The 10671-nt window shown below is 35.5% G+C and overlaps 3 protein-coding genes across 12 annotated transcripts in view; 2 read left to right on the top strand and 1 right to left on the bottom strand.

Moving 5' to 3' along the window:
• Fas2 (neural cell adhesion molecule fasciclin 2) overlaps positions 1 to 8336 on the top strand; it is a 97219-nt gene extending 88883 nt beyond the window's left edge. For 4 of the 10 annotated variants that reach the window (XM_089474253.1, XM_089474254.1, XM_089474252.1 and 1 more), the window contains 3 exons: positions 1453 to 1654; positions 2884 to 3006; positions 3479 to 8336. In XM_089474253.1, coding sequence (XP_089330379.1) covers positions 1453 to 1654; positions 2884 to 3006; positions 3479 to 3602 — 449 coding nt within the window. In that variant the 3' untranslated portion in view covers positions 3603 to 8336. Of the gene's footprint in view, positions 1 to 1452; positions 1655 to 1850; positions 3007 to 3478 lie in introns of those variants that run through there. The other 6 variants (XM_089474255.1, XM_018014644.2, XM_089474256.1 and 3 more) reach the window with 3 other exon arrangements.
• On the bottom strand, positions 6589 to 8273 carry GlcAT-I (Glucuronyltransferase I). The gene is made up of 2 exons (XM_018014671.2): positions 8059 to 8273; positions 6589 to 7586 (listed from the first exon to the last, which is right to left on the bottom strand). The coding sequence occupies exons 1-2, from the start codon at positions 8271 to 8273 to the stop codon at positions 6878 to 6880; spliced, it is 924 nt and encodes a 307-aa protein (XP_017870160.1). The 3' UTR covers positions 6589 to 6877.
• An 833-nt stretch (positions 8337 to 9169) lies between the features above and the next one.
• LOC108618600 (uncharacterized) lies at positions 9170 to 10168 on the top strand. Its single transcript, XM_018014679.2, has 2 exons — positions 9170 to 9326; positions 9401 to 10168. The coding sequence occupies exons 1-2, from the start codon at positions 9311 to 9313 to the stop codon at positions 10018 to 10020; spliced, it is 636 nt and encodes a 211-aa protein (XP_017870168.1). The 5' UTR covers positions 9170 to 9310; the 3' UTR covers positions 10021 to 10168.
• Positions 10169 to 10671: the final 503 nt, after the last annotated feature.

Here is a 10671-nt window from a genome sequence, read left to right on the forward strand (position 1 = left end):
TGCATATATTTATTTATATATTCAATTAATCGATCTTAAATAACACAATCTGAAAACGCATTCGATTCCAATATAACAAAACGACTAACTAAACCAAATACAAACGGCATCAGCTCTAAAACGCATTCTAAATCAATTTTGTTACTAAGCAAACAATAACTAAATTTCCCTGTAGTCTAACTAAATTAGATAGGTATATACATAAATAATATATATGTATATATATCCTTATTCAATCAGCACTTCGAAATCCAAAATTTGTTGTTAACTAATCAAAACTTTAAATTTGCTGGAGCGCACTAAACCTATGTTATCGTTATCGTTATCGTTATCATTCTGTATACCAGCTTCTATACACACACACACACACACAGATACACACACACGTCTTGTACAAATTGTAAAAAATTGCTTTTGCTTGTATATTTGTTCTTCTTCTTCTTCTTCAGCTTCTTCAAATTTTGCTTCTTCTTTTCTATTTGGCTTATTGGCATTTCATGTTTAATCCTTGTTGCTTTGCCGCCTCCTCATCATGCGCTTTCTCACACATGCTTTATCTCACATTTTCTCTTGCTATCTCACTTCTAACTGTCTCTCTCTCTAACTCACTCCATTTCTCTCCTTCTCTCTGCTTCTATCTAACTCTGTCTCTCTCACTCTAACCTGCCCTTGAAAGCAGCATGTTTTTCTTTTTAAACAAACTTGTTTATTTTTTATTTTATTTGTGAATTGTTTTAAATTTTAAAATTGAATTTTAATTTTAGTTTTAATTTGAATGGAAAATGCTTAAGTTTGTTATATTATTATTTGAAATACACACACAAAAATGTAAATGTTTGTACAAAATTTAACAACTCTGAAAAATAATGCAAAAATACTGAAAAAAAAAACCAAATTTTAATTAAAATACAAAAATATAAAATATATTTTATACACATATTTATTCTGATAAATATATATACATAATATATACATATTTAGTATTTTCAATTGTAATTCAAAGATACCAAATATATATATATATGTATATGTATATATATATTTGCCAAAGAGGCTAATTGCTGAAAAGACAAACTGAATTTCAAATCCAACTCGAGTTAGTTTTTGGCTCTTGGCTCGCTGTCAAATTGAGATACCCTGGAATAACACACTCCATATAGTTCACGTATGCTTACTATATATATATACATATATACTATATATACCATAATCTTTAAGTTTTTAGTATTTAAAATATGCCATTATATTAATATATATATATATATACTCTATCTATATAATATACGATCTATAGAGATCAGCTCTCTTGCAAGACTTGAATGACAAAAACAATACTAATCCAAGCACTTTCTATTCCCACACCCACCCACCCACACACACACACACTTACTCACACACACACATACACATACACACGATCGCATTCTTCGCTCTCTCTTCTTTTGGACATAGGCAACGATGTCATTCAGGTAGCCGAACGCCAGGTGCTCTCATCGGCAGCCATCGTCGGCATCGCCGTAGGCGGCGTCCTGCTGCTGCTGTTCATTGTGGATCTGCTGTGCTGCATAACGGTGCACATGGGCGTGATGGCCGCGATGTGCCGCAAGGCCAAGCGTTCGCCCTCGGAGATCGACGACGAGGCAAAGCTGGGCAGGTGAGTTGACTAAATTGAGCTATATATAGAGTTACATCTTGCTGATGCTACGATAATATTGCATTAGAAATGATACGAAAAAAAAAAAAAAACAAATACGAAGCAAAATCACAACAAAATCTTTCCTCATTATTCCCTATTTCTTGTTTGTTTTCTTTTCCCATTTCTATTTATTTTGTTGCCTACTTTCGAAAAGCCAAAATTCTCAACGTCCGGATTTCGAATACAATTGGGTCTATGCGCGTCCTAAATCGTTGTTGTTCAATCGAAATTCCCTAATATTCGTCTGAGCACACGAACGAAAGCAAAACAAACATCGAAAACGAAACAAAATTCGAAAAATACTCTCTTCACATTTCCCATTTTACTTGCTCAGTTTTCCTTTAACGTTTTGTTCTCTCATTTCTGGTGCAATATTATTATTAAGTTTACGTGAAACAGACCGAAAGTACCGTTATATTTTTCCAACTTCTTTTTACCCACACACGAACTGCTTCAGTTCTTTCAATTGATATAGATAGTTTCCTTTAAAGCCTCCTTTCCAACACTATTTTCCTTACGTTATATGTTATATGTGTGTGTGTATACGATATTTATCGATATACATATCTATATATATGTTATACATTTCATTTTATTTACTTAGTGTTTCACTTCCACACATCGCCTCAGTCCTATGCAGCCAGCTATCTAGTCTTAGACATTGCTTCATGTTAACACTAAAAACAATACTTCTTCGACTCGAAGTGCCTTGTCTGCTACATAGTATATAGCACACAAACACACTAACACTACACACACACCCACACATACATGCGCACTCACATATAGTATATATCTATGTCTAGTTCTAGTCAACTATTGCTGGCTGCATTGAGAGACGACATTTTGATCTTGTTTCATATTATTGTTCAGATTGTCTTCTTTATATACGTCATCAATCATTTATTTGTAATCATCTCAGCACACACACGAAGACAGTAATAAGATAAATAAAAACTAGAATACATTCACCTACCTTTTACATTGTCACAACTTACCGAACTCTCCATACAATCTATACTCTCTCTCTCTTGATTTCATCAACCTCATACGTACTGTTCCAATCATCCAACACAAAACCAAACCAAACCAAACGACAATATAAAAAATAACAAAATAAATATCAAAAAATAAACCCAACAAAATTGAACAAAAATCATCAAAATTATCAACATCTAACCAAGCAGTCTTTATGGTTGGCGTTTCCCGCTACCTTATTGCAGTGGACAGCTGGTTAAGGAGCCGCCGCCATCACCGTTGCCACTGCCGCCGCCAGTTAAGCTCGGCGGCTCACCAGTGACATCTCCATTGTACGTACATCAATCGTATTTTGTTTTGATTTTCTGCTTAGCACTCTAGCTCTCTAGTACTGTATGCCTCCAGCTCTATCACACACATCGTTATGCGTTTTCGTTTTCCAACACTATTCACCACTTGCTTTTGTCCTACTTAATCATAAATGCACTGTACAAATACCACTACGTGTAGTATGTAGCTTTTTGTCTTTAAGCTTTAAGTTGTAGCATTTAGCTTTTTGTCTGCCGACGACTGGCGAGGCAGCTTTGCCATTCTGATCTCCTTTGCTTTTATCTTTTGCCTTTCTATTTAGCTTAAGCTGTAGCATTTAGCTTCTGTCTGCCTGCTGGCTAGTGGCAGCTAGCCTGCTTGAGTGCATAGCAAACAGCTTTGGCTTGCTCTGGCCAGTCTGGCTGCTTTGCTGCCCCACTCTCTCTCTCTCTCTTAGCTTATTTCTCGTACTAATCGCGACTTTCGCATTCACAGGGACGAAAAGGAGCCTCTGCGCACGCCCACCGGCAGCTTGAAACAGAATTCAACCATTGAGTTCGATGGACGTTTCGTGCACTCGCGCAGCGGCGAAATCATTGGCAAAAACTCGGCCGTCTAAGCGCGATGAAATGGGGAAACGGGATGAAAGAGCAGAGATGATGTGCACAAAACTTGCAACTGAGAAAAGTATTGAACAAATAAACAACAAATAATAGAGAAGAAGAAGCAGCAGCAACTCAACACATAACTCACCTATATATATATATGCCTACAATATATATGTATTTACCTGTCGTCTAGCCCACACACACATATAGGAAAGCAGACAAAATATTGAAGCCAAAGTTGTGGGAACATCTTTTTATTGTATGATTGTACGAGTTGATGTTTAGTTTCCTTAAGTTCTATCTTAACTAAATGTCTTACCTATATATACACACACACAAACATATATATATATATATACATATATGATATCTGAATAGTATTTTAAGCTCTGTACACATTGCATAACATTCATCGCATACGATCATGTTGCTTCAACTTAGCATATTCATTCACTCGCTGCAATTAGCTTAAATTCTTTTTCAGACTGGACAACAATTGAGAGAACACATACACACACCCACACACACACACACACATTTTTAGCTTAAGAAACTTAAATTAATGCCTTACAAAAAGAAAATGAGAAAAACAAAAATCTAACATTAGTTTAACTAACTTAAACATGCCATAAATAAGTTTAAACATTAAGTTCAAGCATATGCATATACCACACACACACACAAACACACACCGTCATCAAAAATTTCGTAGTACTTAAAACCATTGAAGAAAAGACTTTTACTTCAAACATGACAACTTATTGGACAGAAAAGATTTCAATTTTTGTATTTTTATTTTTATTTTTATGCATCGCATGCGTCTTCGTTTCCTATTGGTAAATTCATCTACTTAATAATAAAACTGTACGAATTACATAAATATTGATATATATATACAATTTATATATATGTATGTAATGTATGTTAGTTATATAAACGGAATGCTCAATGTTTGATAATGTTTGATAGTGCTAATAGCAAGTACAGTTTGCGACAAAAGCTAAGGTGGAAGACAGAAGTGCAGTTTGGCTCATGAATGAATGAACTACTAGCTGTCCAGGTACAGTCGGTGGCAAAAGTTTGAACAGCTTGGCGAATATCGTTTGGCAGGATCTCAACTGCTTAACAAGTCAATTTGAACTGCTTATTGAAGAGCATCCAGCCGCTGAACTGCTTGATTTAGAGCACCGAGGCCAACTTTGAACTGCTTGACTAGTACAGTTGATACAAAAGCTGCATTTTAACACTGCCAACAAAAACTAAAATCAAAAGCGAACAAACAAAAATGGAAAGTGTTACGGAAAAAAGCTAGCAAAAAATATACAGATTGAAAATTGAGAGTTGCAAATGGAAAATACAATTTTTGTTAAATATTAAAAATTAATGGAAACTCGAAAAAGTTGAGAATTGAGAATGGAAAATTTGAATTTCATCAAACAAGAAACAGAAAACTAAACAAACAATTTGAGATTTGAAAAATGCAAAATGTAAGTTGAAAAATAATTTCAAATAAGTTTAAAATAAAAAAATAAAGATGCTGAATTTTTTTTAAACACAACTTCATATATTCGAATTTAAATTTTTAATATTTGCAAATTTCAATTTTCCATGGAAATTTGTTAGCACTCAAAAATGTCTAAAAATAAAATAAAAACAGTTCAATGAAAAGTTTCAAGAAAAAATATATAAATGTTTAAATGAATGTTCAAGTGAATGTTTCAATGAATGTGTAATAAATATAATAAACAAATAAGAAAAACGAAAACAAAAAAACTTAACAAACTTACCTATGAAAGCATTTGATTTAAAAACAGATTTAAACTACAACAATGCCAAAACAATTTGTATTAATTTGTACTCTCTATATTTTACGTATAATTTGCTAAGTTGTTTTTTTTTTTTCATGACATTCGGAAAGGAAGGAGAAGAATGAAGTTAAACAAATGCAAATTATGATATAATATACTCAATTTTTAATAATTTTATAATTTTTATATATAAATATATTTTAATGTAAAAAATGAAAGAAAAAGTTAAAAATATATAAGTAAGCAACTAATTAAATATTTGCATAAAAAGTATTTAATTTAACATAAACAATTTAAGATGTAAGTAATTTTTTTTAGACGAATAAAAACCAAAAAGCTTGAAAGAAAAAATCAATTTATATACTATATATATATATATATATACAAGAAGGATCTACATAAACTCTTTATATATACAGATATATATATTAATTAAAATATAAATAAAATTGAATTTTATGTTAATTTTGGCTTTTTATTTACTTTTGAATTCGACCCGTTTTGTAGATGTTTTGCCAAAAGCTTTTGTAGCTTCTGTTGCCAGTTAAGCCAAGCGCCTTCTCAGAGCTTTTTTACCTACTATATTTAAAAGAAAAACAAAATCGGAAAAAATAAGAATATTAATCTATACAAATATTATACAAGCTAAGACAACTATCTAAAGAGCTACACAGAAACCAAAACTGAATTGTAATTGTAATTTATGTATATGATGTGGACATTTTTATGGGAACTGCATCCGACAGAGCCCAAAGCATATAAAATATGGCGAGCAAATTGACTAAATCAACATGAGATTTATCGAGGGTGTAGCTTTTTTATCAAATATTACAAATGAAAATTCATAAATACAAAAAAAAAAATTAAATTAAAAAACAAAACCCACGAAACTGAATTGTTGGGAAATAAAGTCGTATTTATCAAAGGAAATGAAAATATGTCTTTTATTTTGGGTTTTAGATTGAACTTGGGCTTCATAATCTCATATACTCGTAGTATACCAATATCTCAGACCAGAGCAGACTCAACTTTATTTCCCTAGGCTCTCCGAGCTGCCAGCTTATAGTCCTTTACATGCAATGAGAATCGCAGAGAAGCGCACTGATCTGTCGGCCGATTTTAAATAGTCGATATATAGATGTATTTACTAACACTTTGTACATCTGTATATATACAAACAAATCGTTCATATATTTTATATATATATATTTATATTTGTTCAGTTTTTCTACAAGGCATAATCGTTGACAAAAATATATTTGGCTAAGCTTAAAGGTAACTCGAATAAAATTTGATTAAAACAATTTTGTTTCTTATAATACAGTAGCCATAAAGAATATATATACAATACATATATACATACTACAAATACATATATACGTCTATAAATATATATTCTAATACACAAAACACTGAGTTGGTAAATTCTTTAGATCGTGATTCTGCGGTTGCGGGTGGCATGCGAGGGGGGGGGTCAGTTAAACCTCGATGCCCTCGTCGGAGCGCTTGTTCTGGCGCTGCAGCGCCTCCTCGGCATTGAGCTTGGTCTTCTCGGTGCGCGTGTGCCAGACGAGCACGTCGCGACAGTTGTTGGCCAGCGGCTGCAGTTGCTCCCGTGTGGTTAGATAACGTAGAATTTCGCTCTCTTGGTAGCCGCGCTGCACTTCGTACGAGAAGCTGGCCTGCGGATACTTGAAGAACAGATCGATGCTAATGCCAAAGGCGGCCATGTCGATGGGGAACGGTCGCTCTGGCCGCCAGGCGGCATTGAAGCCCGTCACCTGATTGTTATCGTTCAGCAGCGGCCGCTCGACCATCAGGCCGCCGACGAGGCCAACGGGCCAGATGCCCACCCGGCCGGGCTTTATTTTGGACATCTCAGCAAACAGCTCCACGGAATAGGAGTTGTCGTCGTCCATGAAGAAGACAATGGCATGCCGATCGGCATCGACATTACTGCGCAGCCAGGTCAATGCCAGATTACGCTGCTCAACGCCGCGTGGCTTGATCCAATTGGGATCCTTGCCCTGCAGCTTGAACTCCGGCGGAGTTTTGATATTCAGCTGCGTAAAGCGATTCTCCAGTCCGGCACGCAGCAACACATTTCGCACCAGACTCGTTGTGCTGTTCGAATCTTCCACAATGATCCAATGCAAATTGGGCACCAGCATAAACAAATGCGATAGCCTGACAAGAGAAATCGTATATACATTTAATAGATATATATATGTAAGAGTGCGCTGCACTAGTATCTAAATGTGGCATTTATAATAATTATATTTTTCACATTCGTTCCATTTTTTGAAAAGTGCACGAAATGCTCTAATTGAATCGATCGATTTCCAGAAAGCGCAGAAGTTATCGATAGTAGATGTGATCTATGTGTGCGAGAGCAGGACACATACGTGTGCAAGGCTTTAAGAGGCGAACGGGAAAACTGAAAGGCGGCTAGACAGATAGATCTGTTGAAGTATAAATATACTTACTGATCGTAGAAAATATATGTTTATACATATGTATATATCTATTTTGATATGTATATATGCAAAAAGGATTTGGCCACGCCTTCTTGAGCATCTTACATGCACATAAACAAACACATCCCACCCGTTGATTCACCGACTACAGGGTACACAAATACTACTGCATCACAGCTCACCTGGTCAATTCGGCTTTTTGTGCTGGCCGAGCATACGTCGGCGTTATGGCATAGATTTTGGGCAACGTGTCCGCTTGAGCTTTGCTGTACATCGCCTGCAGGTAAGCGGGGCCCTGGCAGGTGTGTTTACCGTTGCGATGAACCATTAGCAGCACAACAATGAACACGATGATCAGCACGAGCACTTGCCGTGGACGAATGCGTACCTCGGACATCTCAGCATCTAATTTCGCATAGGCTACTCCAAAAACTCAGCGCACGTCTCACGCACACACACTGCGACAAAGCAAACAAAACGAAAACAAACATGAATTAAATGCGTCCATTCGCTGCCAGTTGCTTTTAATTGTTTTTGCCCGATTCCTTTTACCTAAAACATTCCACTGCACTAGCTCAGCATTAATACACACTTTCAGTTATCTACAAATATTTTACAATTATTTTAAATAAATCAACGAAAAGAACTTATGACATATTAACAACTTTGTGCTATTGGTAAATAACAAAATAAAAAAGATAGCTAATGTATGGTTATATCGATATACGATAGCTTGAGCAGAAACCGCGATGTTTATATCGCATGCGATGTTTCTATCAATGTCCCGCAAATATCGCTAAATTTAAAATCGTTTAACTGAATTAAATTATTATAAGAAATATGATACAAATAAATTAATAAACACACCTGAACAACACCTTGTACTGTTTTCCACTCCTCAATGCATGGACTATTTACTTGCAACTATTCGAACCACTTAAACGCTTGGAAGTGCATGCGCTGCCAGCTCCAACAGGCTGCTGTTGCCATAACCGTTAATGCTCACGCCGTTGCTTTGGCTGCTTAGCTGGTACAATATGCCTTATGCCTGCACCACATCATTTATTAATGATTTCGCTGATTCTTTTCACGGTTCTGCCGTTTAACTATATAAGCAACTGCTTAGTAAAATGCCAGCTTTGTTTGCTTTACCCGTTTAACCGTTTGGCCAACAAAAACTTAACGATATTTTGTTTGACAAATAAACGCTAGATGCCGCACAAGCGATGTTTACATGGCGGCCAATTCAAAATTCGGATCAGCTTCCCTTTGGAATAGTTCTCAAATCGAAGGAGACATGTAGCATGAAATAATATGAGGCCCTCATTCACAACAAAAATTCATAGCGTCAGCACACTTAATATTCTAAAAACAAAACATATTTATATATTTTCTAATCCTTAAAAGACAATAGGACACACAAAATAGTGAAACATGTGCAACACAATTGGTAAGTTGGCTTCATCAATACTTTAACCGAGAACATACCTTCACGGCTGTTGTCCTCCTCCAACTCTCCCGCAGATATTAATAAACAGAAGCTCAAATTTAAGGGTTGCTGTAAAATGAGCAACAGCGAAATCTCCAAGTTCTACAATCTGGACGTACTCACCAATGCCGAGCTGGCCTCTGTTGGAGTCGCACGCGACTCCCTGATCGACGACTATCGCCACCTGCACGAGCTGTCGCAGATGAGAAAGCAGCAGCAGTGCAAGCCCAAAATGCCGAAACTTTTCGTCTCCAAAATAAAGAAGCCCAAATTCAAGTCGCCCCGGAAGCCGAGCAAGGTCTTTCACTATGATCTCTTGAACAAGTTCTTTCGCTGTATGCAGTCCGAGTCGGTGGGCTTCTGTCGCTTCATGGAACAGGATCTCAATATCATAACCGACTTTCAGCGTGATACCAAAATTCTATTGATGTCGCCGCGAGAGCGAGAGTTCGCACGCTATGAATCGTATTTCGACTATCTGGATACCCTGTATCAAAACGGCGACCAGGATCGCGTCATCTCGATTGTGGCCAAGGTGATGATCAACTTCCATCGCGATCCGAATCCAGTTAAACTCTTGCCCGGCTTTGGGCGTGGCTATGGTCCGCACTATACACGCGATCGCACGCATCAATCAAAATTGTCGAATTCGTAAAATGATATTCACGATCCAATCAGTTAAGAGAACCCCTCCCCTGCCCTTAAAGACCCATCCACTGAGATCTCATCTAAATTTATAACTGAAGACCAAGAGAGTAACAAAAAGAAGTTTTGAAATAAAAATTATGTCCCCTTCCTATCAACGAATTTTGTTCTCTTATATAACGATTCATATAGTATATATATATATAGATGTATGCTTATGGATATATGCACAAATGTATATAGATATATATACATAGATATATGCATATGTATATGGACATATGCATATATTGGTTGATCTTAAAGTCAATTTACTTTTTGTTTTATTCGATTCATCATTGAAATACACATATTTCATTTAATATTATTTTTTTTAAACACATTTTTTAATTTTCACTTTATTCGGCTTTTCTTTTTGTTTTTAAACTACGAATTATCTTCCATTTTTTTAATAGTATTTTTTAAGGTCTGAAAATTTGTTGCATTCCAAACGAATTTTAAATTCTAAATGCCCATATTTTGTTGTGGTTTTTTAATTTTAATTTTAAAATTTTTGTATTATTATTTTTTATTTTTTTTATTTTATTTAGTTGGGTTTCCATGTACAAATAGTTTGGTATGTATTGTATAAGTTAAGAGATGGGCTAGGCATCTACTCTAT

Source organism: Drosophila arizonae, chromosome X (genome assembly GCF_054131065.1).
Source record: "Drosophila arizonae isolate 15081-1271.41 chromosome X, UAZ_ARI_1.0, whole genome shotgun sequence".
In the NCBI taxonomy this organism is placed as follows: Eukaryota; Metazoa; Arthropoda; class Insecta; order Diptera; family Drosophilidae; genus Drosophila; species Drosophila arizonae.